The sequence below is a fragment of the Anas platyrhynchos genome, chromosome 2, assembly GCF_047663525.1.
Source record: "Anas platyrhynchos isolate ZD024472 breed Pekin duck chromosome 2, IASCAAS_PekinDuck_T2T, whole genome shotgun sequence".
NCBI classification, from domain to species: Eukaryota; Metazoa; Chordata; class Aves; order Anseriformes; family Anatidae; genus Anas; species Anas platyrhynchos.
In genome coordinates this window covers 67,472,744-67,492,794 of record NC_092588.1, presented here as the reverse complement: position 1 = coordinate 67,492,794, position 20,051 = coordinate 67,472,744, and the positions used below count along the sequence as shown (strand labels likewise).

Genomic DNA, 20,051 nt, shown 5'->3' with positions numbered 1-20,051 from the left:
TCCAACCCTTCCCCTCCCAACCCCCCCCCCCCCAACCTCCTTTTATTTATCTATTTATTTTTGGCAAGAACTTTAGAGTCTCAGTAATGTTTTCACCATCGAGTCATGAAAAACCCTTTTGTTATTTCTCTTCTTTAACACATAACATGTTCCTCCTTTGACCCTCATTTTCCCTTTTTTTCTCTCTCTCCCCCCCCCTCCTCTCCCTCCCACTCGCCCACCGATCTAACCCCTGCCCGTTCGTGTTGGCTCTCCCTTCTCCATCCCCTCCTTCCCTCTCTCCCTCCCTCCCGGCCCCACCGCCCTGGCTGGACCCTCCCAACCTGTTTGTTCCTCTTCCTCTCTTCGTTTGCAGCTTAGAGATGGCTAAAGTCAGCACCCAGACCGCTTCCGTCACGACCCCTGTTGACCTCAACATGAACCTCTCTCAGTCTGCCACCCCTACCTCCACCCCCACCTCCATGGCCGTGCTGGCGGCCGCCTCCGCCGTTACCGTCAGTACCCCCCCTCCCCTACCAACTCTGCCAACCACCCACTATGCCGTTCCTGTCTCCAGTCTGCTTGGCATGAAAACTGTCCCACTCCTGGCACTAAATGCCGCGGCCGCCGCGGGGGCCACGGGGAGTTTGTCCGCTTACACTGCCAAAATTCCTTCGACCAGCGGGGTTAAGAAATCAGACCGCCAGAAGTTTGCTCCATATTGAAGGGATGAGACACAGTGCAAGCCCTGCCAGCTCTGCCAAGAGTCTGTGGTAGATCCTAGCTATCAAGGAAACACTATGGCATCTCTCATGCTCTGTTCAGCTGCTAGTGTCCACTGTTGCCAGCTCGGTCCGTCTGCCATCACCACTAACACCCAGGCGCCCGGCAGCAACTAGTTCCAACAGCCCCGCGCCGCCCCGGGGCTGCCCGCGAGCAGGGGCCAGGCGCTGCCCGCTGTGGGCTGAGGAAGCCTCTTGGGTTGAGAGGACTGCAAGACCACGAGACATAATAAAATATAGCTGGGTTAGGTGCCCGGGCCCACTTTTTGAGGGCGCCAGCGTTTTCTGTGGGGCAGGAAACCTTAATTTTGACCGCTCCGCTTTAGGGAGGGAGAACAGGCTCCTTTTTTTTGTTGTTTTTTGGGCACTCTGACATTTTACCCTGCAAAGTTGCCAACGTAGTACTCATTTCTCTGCCTGCTTAAGAGCAGGAAGAGGCCCGTTGGTACAAGGCCCCAAGCACTCTCCCCGGCCAGGCCCCATCCAGCCCCACCACGGCCTCCTGCCGAAGCCCACAGCAGAAACCCCCGGGACTTTTAGGGGCACGCACGCTTTGCTCAGCCAGAACGAACTGACCAGTGTTTCCCCTAGGTTCCTGTACAAAATAAAGTCCTGTTTAGCTCACCACTAATTACGCATTCAGGCCGCGTTTTGGTTATGAATAAAATCTAGCGCCTGTCAAACGACACGCTAAGGTTGCTGCCTGGACAGGTAACATCCCCTCGCGAGCACTTCACGATGTCCAGATTAATTAAAACCAGAGACCTAAACTGAAGAGCGCTGGGTGATGCAATGGCTGGTTGCTAGCTGTTGGAACTAGTTTTTAACTGCATTTTCTGTTTGTCCATCCACCTTCTTTTTAATTTCTGCTGCATAATTCAGTACTGCAATATTGTTTTCCTCACCACTTCCAAATCCAGAATCCCATTAGCCCGCCATGTCCATTCACTTTGCACTCCTTGGACACAAAGCTTTAACAATTGAACTGTATTCAGTGCATTTTAATATAAACTAAAAACACAATGCAAATGCAATACTTTTTAAAACATGGTATCTCAAAGTGTGTTATTATTATTGTATAGGGCTAAGTACTATTTCAGTATTTTGTGTCATTTTCTGTATTCTGTGGGCTTTTCTTCACCTTAGTACCTTTGCACTAAGTTTTGTCACTGTAACCATTTGTAGAGTTGCCATTGTTACAGTTTGCACTTATCCAAATGGGGTTTTTGGTTGTTTTAGTTGTGGCTTCTTCTTTTTCTTTTTTTTTATTTTTCTTGGTTTGGTTTGTTTTTTCTTTTCGTTGTTGTTGTTTTGTTCTTTTTTTTGTTTGTTTGTATATAATGAAGGAAAAACTGGAAATAATGTCAAGGTACCTCAGTTATTTGACAGCGCTAGAAACCTGCTGTAAAATTGTTCTGGACTATTGTAACTGTGTCAATAATTGAAATTTAAGGAGAGAAAAAGAAAAAAAAAAAAACAACCTGTGTGAGAAAACTTGCCTGCATTGAAATGCTGTGCTATGCTGGTTGTACTCAAGTGTTATTTTTTTAATAGTGAGAAGATTTTTTTTTCTTTTTTTTGCCTTTTTTTTTTTTTTGTTTTCTTTTCCTCGTTTTTGTTCCTACATTTTAGGCTGTCTTCAGAAGTTACTGGCCTGGGGGCTCTGTAATGTATCTCATCATGCCCTAGTGCATTAGCCACCAGACAGGACTTTTCCAAAGCCCCATGAGACAATGCTTTCTATGGACTAATCTACAGAGGAGTTTCTGCCATTTCTAACTTTCTTATTATTCTGAGACATCAAAAGAAAACACTTCTTTTACTCTTTAAGCAACTGTGCTTCCTAACTCTTGTGTTGCTCTCATTTTACTGTTCCAGTTTTAACACTGTTGTGGGTCATAACATAAAGGAAAGTTATTTTGGGGGATTAATTTTCATCGATGTTCATGCTTTGGCTAATCTGTATAAAAGCATGGGCCGTTAGTGTTCTAAACCACTGTATTCAGCTAGAGACTTGACAGTAAATTAAATGAGACGTTTTTATAAATAAATTTTTTTCCTGATTTAAAAGAGACGTGGTAGCTTTGTGCATACAACTGTTGTGTTGTTTGAACTTTGTTCTTTGTAACCGAGTTGCTAATTTGTCATTTGAGAAACACTATTTTATGGATTGTCAAACTAAGGTCATAGACAAATTGCTTGTTTTCATTAATGATTAAAGGTTTCATATCATCACGCTTAAGGTCCCAGTGCTCATTGGGAAGGAGTGTAACAACTGTGCAATACTGCCAATACTAGCCAGTACATTAGCACTTTCGTTGTCAGGGATGACGATTCTTCACATGATTAGATGGATCCAGACTGTGTCGTCAGTACAGCATGCAGGATTTCTACAAACCCCTTTTTTTGTTTGTTTGCTTTTTTAAAGCTGCTCCTGAAGTATTTCTCACACAGCATAGGAAAGACAGAAATTGGACTCTTGCTAGAGGAAGCCACTGTTTTTTTACATGCTTTCCCATACTGATTTTAAGATCAGATGTTTGCGAAAGAAAGAGAACAACAAAAGAACAAACTCAGGTACTAAGCATGGTGTTGTTGAGGCCCATCATATTTTCCAATTCCCTACAGCATTCGGTAACAAGGCTGCTCAAGAGCATCTTTCACAGGTCAAGTAAACAGGCCAGCAGCTGGGAGGAGCATTACAATTTGCCTAATTAAAAAGGTGATTCTGTGATTTCTCCCATCCTGCCCTGAAATACTGCTTGAGCCATTCAGCTCCTCCGTTGGTGCTGCCAATCCAAGTTCTCTTGTCACACCTAAGTGAAATATGGGTTGGCTCCGAGCTGCTGCTGCACAGAGCACTTCTGCCCACTTCTCCTTTTCAGGGCACTGGCAATTCTTTCATGTTTACTTGTTCTCCTCCTGCAAAACTAGAGTTTTTGGCAGTGGAAGTGAATAGCATCCTTAATGACATGTCTAGTTCTAGAGCCTGCATCCCCACTCTGCTAAGGCCTACATTTATCTCTTGGTGCTTGGCTTGGGGTCCCAGTTCCCCTCGCTGCCCTGGCCAGGTGCTCGTGCAGTGTATTGCTCTTGCTTTCATTGGAAACTAGGGCGCAGGGAGCTGCGATGCACTGGGTCACGAGTCCAAGCCTGGAAATAGGATATGAGCAAGAAGTGCATACAGACCTGGAAATATGTAGAAGTTAACAGCTTTTTCCACACAGATGCAGCAACAGAGCATCTCTTGACAATAAAACCTATGGAGGAAAATTCTGGAGTGCCTCATTGCATCCCAGCACCCAGGAAGCACGTCCCAGTGCTGAATTAGCTACTCCAACCTCTGGGATGCTTTCAACGATAGGGTGTACTACTGACCTTCACCCCGATAAAGTTTTTTGTTACTACTTCTTGAGGTATATTTTAGTTCTTACTCTTGAAAATAGAGTGCTGAAGCTGCTTTTGCAGCAAGGACATCCCTACCTTTTATTTCCTAAAAAAACCCAACAACAACAACTAAAAAAAAACAAACTCATTGCATCTCAACACAAAGTCGGTCAGGGTTTTTGTCTCCCAGTAAAGCTATGGCAGCAGCAGCTCTGTCATGTTCAGTATCTTTCACATAAATAATTCCCTCACGCCTAGCAGAATTGGCTAGAGCAGACTGAGATTTAAACTCACTAGTTCTGAGGTACATCTGCGTATGGGATAAGCAGAGGTAAAATGAAGGCATGGACATAGGAAGAAAAAAGAAATCTTATGACAGAGCTTTTGCAAAAAACAACATAGGCAGAAATGTGATAAAATTTAGAAATGTGATAAAATTTTCATGTTGGAAAAGATTTCTAAATGGCAAGAGAAAGTTCTTGAATAGCTTTAATATGAAATGTGCAAGCAGAACATGAGAAGGTACATCTGGAGGAAAAAAAGATAAAAACTTAGAAATGTTATCCAGGATAGAAAACTAAACCATTCATACCCACAGGTAGATAAAAGGAAGCATGCACCTGATACAAAAGGTTCAATTCACACAACTGCGAGTTACCAACTGAAAGATAAAATAAGCTCTGCAGCTTTCACATCATCTACCAGACTACCAGAGTTCTGGCAAACATCTCAAATTCAAGTTCTCTTCTGCTTCTCTTGTGGAAAAAAAATAGGAAAGTAAGAACGCTGGCTGGAATACTCAACCAGAAGGAAACAAATCAGAGGTATTTAGTTACATAACCTAGTCCACTGCTAACAGCCAGAGCGCCTTCTGTTCTCAGATATAGCCAGAAGGCATCTGTGGGCCCCAAGGTGCATAGATGTGGCAGTCACGGCTCCTAGGAAGTTAGCAGCATGTCAAGGCTGCCACAAATGTAGCCCAGGCCTCCCTGGGCTGCATGGGTGAGGCATTTCTGTGGAGACACATGAGACAGTGAAAAAGAAAGCATTGAACCAGGCAAAAATAGAAGCCTCCCTGTTTTTGTTGTTTGTTCTTTTCATTTTTAAATACTCAACAGCATGGAAAAAGAGTGCTTCTCTGGGACTGGAGAGATCCAAATTTAGTTTATTCCACAGTCCCAATCTCAGCTGAATATATTTCAGCACTAATTACATACTTGGAACAAGACCTTCCCCTTCTCAGATGAGCATTGTGATGATCAGGCAAGAAAGCTGCATGCTCACTAGTTCAGTCATTTTACAGTGGCACAACTTCTACAAGGCAGATGACGATTGTTAGGCTGCTCTCCTAGATCACAGGAACTCTAAGTTCAAAGGACAGCATAGAGAAGAGATTTGAACACAGGTCTTTTATACCCAGAAGTGCTGTTACTACCTATCAGTTGCCCAAGACATCAGTGCCTCAGCTATAGTTTTGGGAGGAAAGAATCTGGTTTAGATGTCTACACAAGGGAATCATTTGTGTTTCTTTTCCCAGTGAAAAGGGCAAGATAGCTCTAAGTCGAGTGATGAAGAGAAGCTGAATTGAAGGCAGAAACTGCTTCACACAAGAAAATGTGGCCTGAATGACACTTAGTAGGGATACAAGTACATGTTGCTTTTCTTGCCATGGAAGCGCATTTACTCCTTTGTTCCAGGAACAAACACAGTAGTGCTGATTAAATTGTAATGTTTCTGCATCAGCAGAGTGTGCTGTCACTACAGACAAGCACATGTCTCAAGACAGTAACAAAAGAAGTGTCATATTCACCTGGTGTTACCCAATGAAAAGGAATTTCTAAACTATTGTATACTCACATTATGTTTTTTTAATGACAGCTACAATGTGATGCCTACTGGTTGAATGTCTGATTTCCTATTGCAAGAGTTCTTGAGTATAAGGCAAAAAAGAAAGTATTAGTAGGTTTTGCAAATATTTGAGTAATCTGACCTTTCCTCTTAAGAGCTACTTTAAAACAGTGTTTCTGAGATGATAAAATGCAGAGAATTTACAGTGGCTTGTAACAATGAAAACTTGTCTCACCTCAAATTGAGCTGACTGGCCAAAGTTAACATTAATGTTCTTTTCACCTAGTATTTGTGTTTCTGAAGGAAATTTTAGAATTCTATGCTTTACTGGAACAATTAGTCACATCACCAAGTGACAATATTGTTTTAGCTTAGTTTGTTCCTGTCTTTTGTTTTTGTACAATCACTCTTGTGCTCTGCTGCACCAAATACAGAAGTAGCTATGGAAAAAGGCTCAAGTCATGACATCAGCAGCTTCATGGTGGGAGAGAAGTAAACGCACAGGTTACCATTTGATTGTCTGCATTGGCAGAGACTTGTTAACTACCAACACGTGCCAGTGCCAGCCCGTGATTAGCTGCTCCCAGCAGAGAGTGGTACTTGTAACTGTCTCCTCCCTTAATTCCAATTTGGCAGTTTTCTAGAAGTTCTGGAGATCAGAGAATTAAAATAGTCTTCTGAATTCCACTGAGTTGAAAAGCAGAAGCAGTTAAAAAAAAAAAAAAAAAAAGATCACCTCACAATAAGGAAAAAGCTCCTGAGCTTCTTCCAAAACAGGCAAACCAAACATCTAACTTTAATTATTTGAGGCAAATATATAGAAAGATGTCATCAGAACAAGGCTGTTTTCTGCCTTTAAAACCTCATTAACTTGTTTTAAAATTAGAATGTTTAAAAAAAATGAAGCTAAGCTGTTCCTTCACAACTTTGACAAAAAAAGTTAGAGAAGCCATTTGGTTCAACCCCCTGCTCAGGCAGGGCCACTGGACTGATTGTCCAGTCAGCTTCTGAGTATCTCCAAAGCCTCTCTGGGCAATCTGTGCTAGTGCTGTCACCCTAATTAAACCCTAAAATTAAATCACACATTTTCCCTATTTTTTCTGAAGTCCTCGGGTAGCCTAACAAATTTTAAGGGTTTTGAAAGTCAAAAACATGCCTCACTTAAAAAAGAAAAAAAAAAGGGGGGGGGAACTTACCAAAGCTCAAAGTACTTCTCTCTTTTCCATGTCCCAGTTTTGTTAAGTCCTTAGGTTCTTGTTTTTCACTTCATCTGTGTTTATCAGAACAGAAATCAATTTTAGATGCTCTCCTTTACTATCTTAGAAAAAAATCCAGTATTTAGAGCTAAATAAATGATATTATGTTACCAGTTTCCAGTGCAGCACATTCCTCTCTGGCATTTTGTTACCGTTTCAGTTGGTTATGGAAATATTTAACCACTGTGTTTTCATCCCTCTGGCTTAAAAATGTGAGATATGCTACATTACGGCCACATTACAATAAGCAAAACAACTGATACTATCAAGAAAAATCTTCAATACTGCCTATGGCTCATCATATAAACTGTGGAGAAGGTGTAGCTCAACATTTCTGAGTGTGGCACTTCCAGACAGAGAAACACTCTAACAGTTCCTGAAAAAACTACATGTTTTATTGGGGGCTGGGGGAGTGGGGGAATGGAGGAAAGAGAGCTGATGAACTTCTAAGATAAAGATAAACTTTTTTAAGATAAAGGCATAAGATTTTCTTTTTGCTACCCATCCCACATAGGAAAACTCTGTAAACCAACACTTTTGCTAGTCCTTTACTTCTATTATGCACAATAACCCAAGTCTCCAAATTACTAGATATAACTAATGTTACCAAAAGATTAGAAACTCTTCAGTTCACTAATTAATCCCATTAAAATATCTCTGGTAGGAAATCAGTATTTTTAATAAGAAAAGTACATTCAAAATTGTAAAACATTTGCAATATACAATTTTTACAGCAAGTAATACACCATTGTAGACCTACAAAGGTTTGTTTTTTAAACACACTTGGCTCTTTACCCTCTCATGATCCTCTTTAAATAAATATTTAACGAAAACATTTCACTTCTAATAATGGAAGTAACATCATGATAAAGAGAGTATCAGCCATGTTACAAAAACGCTACAACAAAGCCCCTTTCACCCGCCAGTCTTGAGACAGCAAATCCTGCAACTCTTCTTCATCTTCGCTACCAATAGCCTCATCTTCTTCCTCTTGTGTTGCTCTTAATACCATGGCTTCTTTAAATTTCTCTTTCATCATATCCTGGCGGTTACGCAAAAGCTCAACACGGCGATAGCATTCACTGTTGAGAAGCAAACCACCTATTAGTATTTGTGGCCTTTTCAAACTAAATGCATTTTCTACAGTGCCAGGTTGTGTTTTTCCAACTTTGGATATAAAAAGCTCAGCAGCTTCCCACCAACTAAAAAATGTGATTGCACCTTCTCTGTACTAATCAAACAGAAACAGACCAGAGGAGAGGAGTGCAGTCAATTCTCTAGCAATGAGCACTAATCCAAACATGGAACAATTGCAATACCCCCACAAATTGATTTAAGAAAAACACAGAAGCTCTACTCCACACTGAGGTGCCAGTCTTTGCTCCACCTAGGGTGTAGCAAATACACACATACTGTAGAAAAGTGATCATTGGCCATCACTTTGATACCTTATTTGTGGTATCTTTGAACTAATGTCAACATCAGATCATGTTCAGATCATTTGTCTGCTTACTGAGTGCTACACTAGAACTTTTAAAGTAAATGAAATCCCCAAGTTTCAGTTTTCTATTTACTTAAGAAGTTCTAGCCACAAAATATGTTTTACAACAATAATTCTAGCCACTTTACCAAGATATTTTATTGAAAACATATATCTAAGTCAGGCTGATACGTCTTCATCTTTGCTTTTCCCAATTCTATTTGCTAGGAAGAATCAAAAAGTAAAGATAATTGCCTGGATCCTCTTTCCCCTTGCCTATCTGCAATAGGATAACTTGCAGGGCAGCCATATCTGAATATCTGCAGGCTAAGGAAAATATGACTGTTGCTGGAATTGATTTGATTCTGAATTTGAATTTAGTTTGAAACAGTCTGAACTTAAATGCATACAAAACCCAAAGCTACAGAAACAGTGTTTAAAAATTTGGAATTTTTCTCTCAAGCAAAGTAATTGTGCTAGCAAACCTGAAACTCTCTCTCAGTTTCTGAATTTGGCTCTATGTGCTGTAGCAACCTAAGCCAGTGGTAAAAACTCAAGGACAGGCTTAGCTTAAGCCATCTCCATTATTATAGCAACATTGCTAAAAGACATTCCTTTACTACCAAAACTCAATGTGAACCCAAGGCTGTTGTTATTATTCCGACTATCCAGAAGTCTGTCCAGATGACTGAAGTGTTGCTGTTATTTTTTGTACCTTCTTTTTGGTGAAAGGTTCATTAAAATCAGGATTCAACTTTTTCTTTTCAGTCTCTAACACTGACATAGCTAATTGTGAGTTCCTTATTCAGCCTTGTGATGGTACCAGTCTGTTCCACTGAGCTGTACTTTAGATTACGTAGAATTTAAAGTAATGCTACACTTACCATTTCAACAACAAGCATTTTGGTAATGAAGCATATCATTCAACAAAACCTTTAAGTTAACTTTTATTAGAAAAAGGAAAGCTAGTCACAGAACAACGCTTTTTTTCTTTACACAGCAAATGTATGGTCAAAACACAAATCTCATTATGGAAAATTTTAGTTGTTTGCATTGCAGAATATATGCTCCTGTCTTTAAAAAAAACAGCTAAATAGGTTCACATTAATTCTACATCAATCAGATTTCAAAGAGAGATGTAAATTAAGACATTTGACAGGTGGAGTGAGGGAATTTATATGAAGGATTTACATTCTATTGTTTTATTTTGCCCTTGCCTGGCTTGCTGTATTTTCCGTGATTGTAGTGCAATCTCTCTTTGCAAATAATTTCATACCTTTGCACCAAAATTCGTGTTTTTATCAGGTATCAGTCTGAGATTTGAGGGAGTCTTTCCTTCTCCTTCAAATATTTAGCTGATTAACAAACTGTAGTATCACGGAAAATTAAAAATGTTTTACCATTCTAGTCAAATAATGATCCATTACAGCTGGAGAACAGAAAGTCTGAGGAAAAATTGATCTACTTACATCTGCTCATCAATTTCTCCAATCTCCCGATCTAGTCGTCCTTCCTCATCCTCTTCTGCCACTATTGCTTCTGAAATCTAAACAAGAAAAGCTCTAAGAGAATTCACCTTCATCCTGAATTCCTCTGTCGTTCCTTTTTGGCGCCTGTGTCTTCCTTTCTTCCCCTCTACCCCAAGTCAAGTGCCTCGTAACTGTCAATCTGCTATACATATACACCTTCTTCACAAAAGACTCTGGAGGCATATACGGAAAGAGACTGATCTGGTTTAACTATATATTAAAATGTTTATTCTTAAAACTAAAAGCTAAAAGTAGTCTGGCTGATTTGGGGTTAACCTTTTGATGTTTTTTTAATGCACTACTATTTGAAACTGAGCATAAAAGCCATGTGCATCCAAAGTCTGAAGCTGAAACTGGAGCTATATCCCAATACTTGGGACTTAATTACACAACTATTGTGTAATTATTCAAAGTATTGGTTAAATATTCCCACCGGATCCCAAAGTATTTCTAACCTGTTATTTTTTTCAGCATATACTTTCTCAAATCTGAATGTCTGGGAGATGCTATGCAATCAATGGTCCACGCATAACTGAGAAGATTCCTTCTAAGCTGAAGAATTATATGAATGGCTAATGCTAGCAAAATGTACCCACTACTGCTTTTGTATGAATATTTCCTCTGTTTATAGTGCTGAGCGCTTTAAAATGAGCAATGACAATTTCTTTTGCACCACTTTTCTTAGCAGTTGACATATGACAGTTGACAAATTTATTTACTATTAAAATTAAAAAAAAATTGGCAAATACCCAAGGGGAACAGTGGGAACACCACGTATCTGTAAAGATAGTTTTAGGTGGTAACAAAGGGCAGATGAAAACTTGTTCTCAGAAGACTTTCCATGCAATGCTAAATAGTAAAAAAAAAATAAATAAATAAATAAAAGGAAGTACAGAAAAATTGTGGTTAACTTACATCTTACACACACAGAATCTTACATCCTTTCCCAGGTTTTGGGGTTCCTTTCCAGTACATTTAAACAAATCATAAAATCAAGGTTACTTACACTTTATAGATCCTTTTTCAAGGAGACAAACGGGTGATAGTGTTTTGTTCGTTTGGGTTTGTTTTCTATTTTGTTTTGGTTTTTTCCTTTTTTTTCTCTTCAAGGTTAAAATATGAATATATCTCATCTAAAGCCCATAATCATGTCCTCTTTGAATACACAACACTGATTTGGGGTTTATGCTATCTTATTTAAATGCAATGTAACAAATCCAACTATATATACCGATGACTGGCTCCTCATCAAAAGTATTTTCAACTTAATTTTCCTTGAGTGGAAAATGTAAAGAACCATTTGCTCATTTATAAAGTGCATTTAACCACACACTGCATTGCAGACAAACTGCTGACAACTGCATGTCAGTCATTTCACAGAGCTGCACGAAACTGTTGTTCTCCTTCTTGTGTATAGTATTTAGAATCAATAAAAATAGATTCCATTACTTACTGTGTTGACCTGTCGTATTGCCTTCTGAAATTCATCCCATTCTTTGTCCATCTGATCCTTTGGAGCATCAACTTTTCGCACCTAAAGAAAGTGAAAACACAGGCTCGTTAATGATTAACACGTAGTGAGCCAACAGCTGGAAACAAGGGGGATAAAACAGCATAATTTTGCCATGTTCTGAGAAAACCTGGTCAAAATATATGCATTACCTAAATTGAAGTAACTAGGATAGTACAGCAGCGCAAGTGTTTTGGAGGAAAAATATCTGACTCTACTCCCGTTTTTAAACAAGAAGTTTGACTACAGTATTAAAGAATAATTGACTAAGAATGGATGGTGTGAGATGTCTGGACTAACAAGTGTGACTAAGCCCCATTAATCTGATTTCACTATGTCAAGTAGTAACTTTTAAATTTCGCTGAGAGCTGTCTGTTCAGTCGTATATAAAAGCTAGGACGCAAGCTAGAAAGGAGTAAAGTATTTGTTTTTAGCATGACATAAAATATGGTGTTATGCAGTCACTAGCTTAACTAGTGGTAGCCTGATTATATTTCAAGTCTAAATTGATTTTGTTGGCTAGCAGAAGAAATAGCACAGCTGCATTCCACTTTTCAAACAATCTGCAAAGGTATTTCTTCCGTGGTAGACAGCATTAATTACTAAAACAAGAGGACTGAAAAAGTAGGTGTAAGAATGGGTTTAAGATCTACAAATAAAGTAATCAAAACCAGATTGTGCTTTTAACTTAAGCAAGTAAATCAGATCATCTACCCGTGTAACCAAAACAGCTCAAGACTGGAAGCTGTGACATAGACGTTAGATGACAGATTATGCCTGGTTCTGGACTGGGTGGAAATCACATAGCTAAGAGAACCAAGCAGTTTGTACAGATTAATTCATGACATCCTTTTGCATTAGCTTTGTTTTTCTTTTATTCATTCCTCTCTTTTGGTAACGTGTCAGTCATCATCCCAGTAAAGACAATGGTATGTTTTGTTGCTGAATTATTATATAAAATCCAATAGTGTGAATTAAGTTTATAGAATACATTAGAAGCTTCCCAGCAAACTACGTATCGAAAGTCATCATTTCATCTTCTGTTTTGTGATTATTTTTATCATGTGTGTATGTACTGTGTTACTATGCATTGTGGTTGTCTTTTGTAATTCATAATTATTTGTATTTCTTACAATAAATTTAAACACTAAAGATATTATTTTTCCTTGAAATATTTGTCTAACACAGATTTTATATGCTCCATACATTCCTGATGTAACGACCCAACACTTTTGAAGCCCCAAACCTCCCCTCCAGAAACACCACGGTTAATTCTGAGAATAATTATTTTGTGCATGGCTCCAACAGAGAATCACTGTAGTCATCCCACTGTAAGTGATGCCACATTTTCCTTCCTCTTCACATTTGCTGAATTTAGAAAGGGCTGATTAAAAAGAAGTGCATCTGTAGGCAGTTCAAGAAAGAGTTTACTGAACCACTTATAAATTTTATAATCAAAGAAAATGACCAGAGCAAAGATCGCTAACCAGTGTCCTCACAAATATAAAAGCATGTTCTCCTTTGCCAGCTAGACATTTCCACTCCGTGAATGCTTCCCAAGTCATGCTAAAACTACATATTGACAAATGTAACACAACAGTCACATGCAAAAATAAAAAAATAAAAATAAAAAACCCACATCTTTTTCAGATACATATTTGAACGCTCAAAATGTCATTATTCAGAAGAATTTACATGTGCCACCACAGACTTGTGTGCATTTGTGGTGCCAAGAAAATCTTGGCAGAGCAAAAAGACACCTAGGCTTGCAATTGTGACGATGGGATTACATGGACATAAAGGAGCATTGTTTGGCAGGTCCCCAAATCAAAACCCAATTTAAATACACCAACAGCCTGAGACAATGTGGACAATAGAAAAATACACTCAAGGAAAATAAATACAGCTTTGAGTCAACAAAATTATTATGAAGCAATAGTATTAGTAAGTTTGAATGAATGATTATTAAGTATGAATGAATCTGACCGAATTCCAAGATTTTTTGGAGAATGCCCACCTATTTTTTCTGAGCATGAAAAAACCCGTAGCAGTAAAAGATGAGAGGGCTGAAGACCACGTTCACTGTTGTAGTAGCCAGTACTACAGTTTACAACGCACACCATAATCTAGCTGTTTTCATTCTAACAGGCTGTATAATAACATTGCACAGTAACTCTTGTGCTTTTCAAAAGGAAAATTTCTCTCAAATTAGAGAACTTCTCTCAAATTAGAGAACTATCCTCAATTCAGAAGCACAATTGGATGTAAAAATGAGGTGAAATGCTTTTTCTTGGGTGACTCAGAGGAGTAACAGGTGAATTGTCCAAATCTTAATCCAGCATTTTAAATCAACAAATAATATTTCTTTTTCTTTATAAGCCATGAAGGAACTGCAATCAAAAATACGTTCTGAGAGATGATATAACAAGCTCTCCCTGACCCCTACCTCTCTCTTCATGCCTTCTAATTAATCCAGAATGAGATAGCTTAGTCATTTTCTTATATTCTGGCACAACTAATAACCTGGAAAAATATCCTCACTACTCAGAAAATTATTACAACTGACAGAAATAAGTCTAGCAGCATGAAAAGATCAGGTCACTTACTTTTGCATCCACCTCAGGATCATCAAAGAACCCTTCTGGCAAAGCCTCAGCAGTGTTTTCTTTCCTGAAACGTTTGATTATGATTACTCCAAGGTAACGCTTTAGAACCTCTTTTACAGTGCTTAAAAAACAGTCAACAGTAAAATCCTTAATTTTTATAAAAATACCTAGAAATGCAGGAAGCATTTTTATGACACAAATTTAACCTACAACCATCAAAACTTGTTTCTTCACTTTGGCCTTAACAAACTCAGAGGTTTAAACCTCACTGCCGGGACAGGAGCTGTAGCTCAGGCTTCCTAAACTATTTGTTCCAATGTGCTAAGCATCCAGACATTTTAACAAAAGTAATCTTTGATTTGACTGCTTACCTCTCTACTACCTTCTCTTGTATCTCTGCTTTCTGTATGGATCCTGAATGGGAAACTACAGGAGCAGCTGTAGTTTTGCTGTCAAAGAAGTCTGAAAGAAAGGACAGACGCCTGTGAGCAAAAAGAACAACTGCTCAACCCTCTATACAAAATTCTGACTAGACAGGAATTTAAATTAATACCTTACTGAATCAAGGGAAGAAAACACAGACATCACTCCACTTGATAGCCTCAAACAATTACAACATTAAAACATGGTGAGAAAACACTGCACAATAACAAACTAGCAAAGAATCTCTCTCCTTTCTCTCTTTCCAGCAATACACCATTGCCAGCTAATAGCAATAACTAGAAAAAGAAAGCAAAAACCCTTCCATCATCCATGGCATCAATAGCAACCATCGATGACATTAAGTTCAACAAGGTAAACGCCTGGTGCTGCACCTGGAACAGAGTACTGCCAGCCACAGGCACAAACTGGGAGCAGAGTGGCTGGATGGCAGCTCAGCAGAAAGAGATTTGGGGTGCTGGCAGACAGCAGGCTCAGCATGAGCCAGCAGTGTGCCCTGGCAGCCCAGCAGGATGCCATTAAACACAGCACAGTCAGGCAGTCAGGAGAGGAGATTCTTCTGCTATATTTAGTGTGGTGTGGTCTCACCTGGAGTACTGTGTGCAGTTCTGGGCTCCACATTATAAAAAAGCAAGTCCCTTCCAGCTGAACTATGCTATCCTACCCTAACACAGCTTCATCTTACATAATCACTTACCATTTCACTCATCATTACCTGTAGGTAGAGAATTAGGTATTGCTTCTGGAGTTGGAGGTGGAATTTCAGTTTTGTGTGTAACGGAAGATTTGTTCGATTGATCTTGTTCCTCTTCATCATCGTCGTCGTCATCATCATCATCATAATTTCCTGACAATAAACTGGGACCGGGACCCTTGGAAGGCTGTTTGCTTGCACTGTTTTGCTCTGTTTCATCAAAAAAATCTGCTGGTAGCCTAGTGAAGAGTACACAATGCAACTGTTTCAAATATCACAAAAAACAGTTTGACTCCCGCATCTGCAGTCTATTCAGTCTACAAGATTGTATCGCTCACAGATCTTGTACAATATGCTGAACTGCTCAGCTACTGATAAAACCACTGTTTGAAGGCAACACATAATTGCTGCTTTCTTCTGAAGTTCCCTAGGAATGCTGAGGATAAAGCTGAAAACACATTTCAGTTCAGTTGTGTTTCTTATATTGAGTATTCTAATAAAAACCAATAAAAGCATCCTACAACAAAGTGAGCTTGGAAGAATGGCAGCTACGGTAATTGTACTTTCACATTCAAAGCAACTTGCAACTATAAGATGTCACTTAAATCTTGACACCCTTCATGCCTAATACAACTACTCGCTTTGGGTACCTACTGCAGCTTAGAAGTCCTGTGCAGGCTCAGCAGCGAGAAAACCCAGATTTGTTTAGGATAGCTGCAGGTCTCCGAGACAAACATCTTGCTAGGTTATATTTTAAAATAAGCATACCAATCAGATTAATAACGAACAAACCTCTCAGATAGTAATTCTACACACGTGTTAGCACACAAAATTCTTACAAGGTGTCTTTAGCGTCAAGATAAAACTGCCTAATATCTATGCAAAATAATAGTTGATCTCAAGAACAAATTTACAGGAGACCTGCAGGCCTTATGTGAAACCTACCAACCCCACACAGACATCCAAACACCATCAGAAATCTTAAGTGGCAATAAGATGTGTAACTCAATCCCTGGAAGTCAAATACACTCCTATCTTTGCAAGAGTTCAACTGCAAGATATGTATTTACATGAATTTTAAGTGCAAAAAAGTCTTAATAAAAAGCGCTGATGACATTTGTTAGTAGTTTCCGTGGCTAAGTGTCATTTAAATGTATACTACAACATTTGTCATCATTTCGGACTACCATCTCTTCTGCAGTATGGCACCATTAAATACTGGAGTGCATGCCACAAAATAGTTATTTTCATTCCAGTAGACAGTGCAATAACAACACATATTAAGCAGCAAAAGTCAGACAGTGACAGCAAAGGAATTCCTGTTTTGTCACAGACTGGAGTTAATACCACGATTTTCTCATCTACACAGAGCATGATGCTGCCACATTCAGGAACGCACACCCACATTAGAAACTGAACAGAAGCAGGAATCTGCTGATTCTCCGAACCTTTACCCTTGGGTAGGAGAGATGAGGAAGAACAGGGTAAGAATGTAACAGCTGGTAGAGTTACAACCAAAAAGATACATTGAAGATCTACTTACCCAGATGTAGATGTATGTGGCTTGTCTTCTGTACCTGTATAACGGCCAAAAGTCACGTCTTACAACCCATGCTTTTAAAAGAAATCTCTCTCACAGTCAAACTACTGCAGCAATTTCAGGAAGTTAGGGACTATTATCATTATTTCTGAAGAGCCGCCAATTAAATGTCCCATACTACCATCAGGTACCATGAGCGTTACAGAGTTACAAACCCAACACACACAAGATTGTTACCTTAAATTTGTAGTATCTACTTAAGTTTTCATGCCCACTTAATACCAATGCAATAGCTTGCTTCACAGTACTTACTATAACAAAGTGAATTTAAAACACTCCTTGTATATGAACCACGAAAAACAAAGAGTATTTTAACCCGGTAAGTTAGAGAAAAGGTAAACTACCAAAAGAGCAGTTTTCTGCTGATCAGTGAACTCACAAAGAGCAAGCCAGACTTTTTCCCTTTCCAGCAGCAACAGGCTGACAGATTAACACAACAAACCTGTTAACTCACTTCCACAGCACAGCAAAAGAAAACAAAACACATTCAAGATGTAAAATAGGTAGATTTTGTCAGGTGCTTGGAAAGTATATTCTCTATTTACCTTTCGCTCTCTTTAACTCTGCATTTTCTGTGTCAACAGTTTTTCTCTTGGCAGGCTTAGACAATGTGCTAGCAGCTGGACCGGTTGCTGTCTGCTTTGTGCCTTTTAACTCCGCAACTTTCTGTAAAGAAATACACGTTTTTAAGAGGCTTTTCTGTCAGGAGCTGTTGGACTGCAGGTTAAAATACAGCAATTTTAGGATATCTTATTAAAATCAGTTAATATGTTTCCATAACAATGCCACTGAAACAGGTGTCACAGATTATAGAATCGCTTAGGTTGGAAGAGACCTGCAAGATTGCCTGGTCCAACCATCACCCCACTACCAGTGTCACCCACTAAACCCTGTCCCTAAGCACCATATCCAACCTTTCCTTGCACACCCCCAGGGACGGTGACTCCACCACCCCCCTGGACAACCCCTCCCAGTGCCTGACCGCCCTTTCTGAGCAGAAACGCCTGAAACCGAGATCAGGGTTTGCATCAGCCCCTTCACAACGAGGTGAGGAGGGGGCTGTGAGGCAGAACCCCCCACCCCCCGGCCGCCTGACCCACCTCGCGGTGCTGCCGGCCCAGGACGTGTGTCTGCCACAGCAGCTCGCCCTTGACGGGCGCGTTGCAGAGCGCGCAGCTGAGGTGCCCCAGGCTGTTGTACGTGGCGGCGGCCGTTAAGGGAAGCGAGCCGGGCGCTGAGAGACCCCCCACCCCCAGCCCCCCGCCCACCACACCCCGCCCCGGCTTTGCGGCGGAGGATATCTGGCGAAGGGCGACTCGATGCGCTTCTTGTCCGCGTTCTGCCGCTGCTTCTCCCGCATCAGCCGCCGCAGCTCCTCCTGCCGCACCGCCGCCCGCCCCGTGCCCGCGCCGCCCGCCGCCATCTTGGGCCGCAGCGCCCCGGGGGCGGGAAGGGGCAGGGGGAGCGAGGCACCGCCCTCAGGGGGGAGGGGAAGGGCGGGGCGTGTGTGGAGGAGGGAGAAAGGGAAGTGCAAAACTATTGAAAAAAATAAAAATAAATTAAAAAATTAAAATCACAAAAATAAAAATCAATTTAAAAGGAAGTACTAAAAATCCCCAAAATAAAAATCAATTAAAAAGTACTAAAAATCCCCAAAATAAAAATCCCCAAAATAAATAAAAATTAGAGTCCAAACCAACATTACCAAAATAAAAAAACTGCCCCGCAAAAATTACAAAAATAAAATCGCAAAAATAAAAAATTAACTGCAAAAGTAAAAACGTTCAAACACAAAATTAACAAAATCTGATTATAAAAACTAAAAAAAAAAATCAAAATTACAATAAAATTACTAACATCCCCAAAATAAAAATCCCAAAAATAAAAATCCCCAAAATAAAACTGTGTCAGCAACAGGGGCTGACAGAATTAAATTAATTGTTAAATTAAATTTAACAGAATTAAATTCTCCGCCTTCAGCAACTTCCCCCCAGTAGCTACGCCCTCAGAGCGCCACCAGGCCTGGACAGGCACCATCCTGCAGCCGTGTGCCGAGCCTTCTGACTAAAGTGCTTGCAAGTTCCCCCCCCAAAGTGTCAAAAACATAAAAAAAATAAATAAAAACTGAAACTTTAAACCCACCACCAGTACACCCATCCAACCAAATGCTCCAAACACCAGCTGAACATACTCCAGGTGATATATAACTGTGAAAATTACTTCAAAAATAAATAAATAAATAAATAAAAATAAATAAATAAATAAATAAATAAATAAAAAGCCATAAAGTGCAGCTTTTCTTCCAGGCTGAGCTTCCCGCTACCCGTGGCTGTGAGGCCCCACAGGCCTGCTGGTTATGGCAGCGCCTGCCCCACTCCTCCTGCCGGCCTCCACGGCACGCGCTTTCATGGGGACAGCAACATGCGCCCTGTCCACAACACACACACGTAGCTTAATAACCACATCAGGACCAAGGGCAGCAGAGCACTTTCTGTATTTTATTATTTACCATAGTACAATAAAATAAGTTAACTAAAAACTCCAGTCCCGAGTTCCGTGGTGTCAAGCATACCACCCCAAACCATGACTGATCATCAAAAAAACAAAAAAAAAAGCCCACAAACCAAGAAGCATTACTCCAGGCTTACAATATCACTGCCAGAACTTGCTCACTGAGAATTTCACCAAAAAGTACAAAAAAATAGCTATTTCCTGCTGTTGTCACAGAGCCAGCCATCTCTCAGCTGATGGCTCCACAGCCCCGGGGATGTCTCACATCACAGCCTACAGGGAGCTGTGGGACTCAACATCCATTTTCTAAGACAAACTTCATGGCACGACATTGTGCCCGAATGGCAAATCCGAGGTGAGCCAAAGCAATAGCAACTGCAGGAAGACAAGAGGCTAAGCAGCGCCAAGGTGAGCAACTCATCTGCCTT

General features: G+C 40.1%; 2 protein-coding genes across 22 annotated transcripts in view; one reads left to right on the top strand and one right to left on the bottom strand.

Annotated features, from left to right (window-relative positions):
- LOC101789676 (poly(rC)-binding protein 3) overlaps positions 1-12,927 on the top strand; it is a 513,140-nt gene extending 500,213 nt beyond the window's left edge. For 16 of the 21 annotated variants that reach the window (XM_038173813.2, XM_072034879.1, XM_038173808.2 and 13 more), the window contains one exon: positions 356-2,241. In XM_038173813.2, coding sequence (XP_038029741.1) covers positions 356-704 — 349 coding nt within the window. In that variant the 3' untranslated portion in view covers positions 705-2,241. Of the gene's footprint in view, positions 1-355; positions 2,242-2,393; positions 2,884-10,732 lie in introns of those variants that run through there. The other 5 variants (XM_072034889.1, XM_072034885.1, XM_072034890.1 and 2 more) reach the window with 3 other exon arrangements.
- On the bottom strand, positions 7,909-18,582 carry ZNF830 (zinc finger protein 830). The gene is made up of 10 exons (XM_027451811.3): positions 18,414-18,582; positions 18,213-18,312; positions 17,658-17,778; positions 17,056-17,089; positions 15,534-15,751; positions 14,749-14,839; positions 14,378-14,441; positions 11,715-11,795; positions 10,202-10,278; positions 7,909-8,334 (listed from the first exon to the last, which is right to left on the bottom strand). Exons 1-10 carry the CDS (start codon positions 18,533-18,535, stop codon positions 8,151-8,153), a joined length of 1,092 nt encoding a protein of 363 aa, XP_027307612.2. The 5' UTR covers positions 18,536-18,582; the 3' UTR covers positions 7,909-8,150.
- Between the last annotated feature and the right edge of the window lie 1,469 nt (positions 18,583-20,051).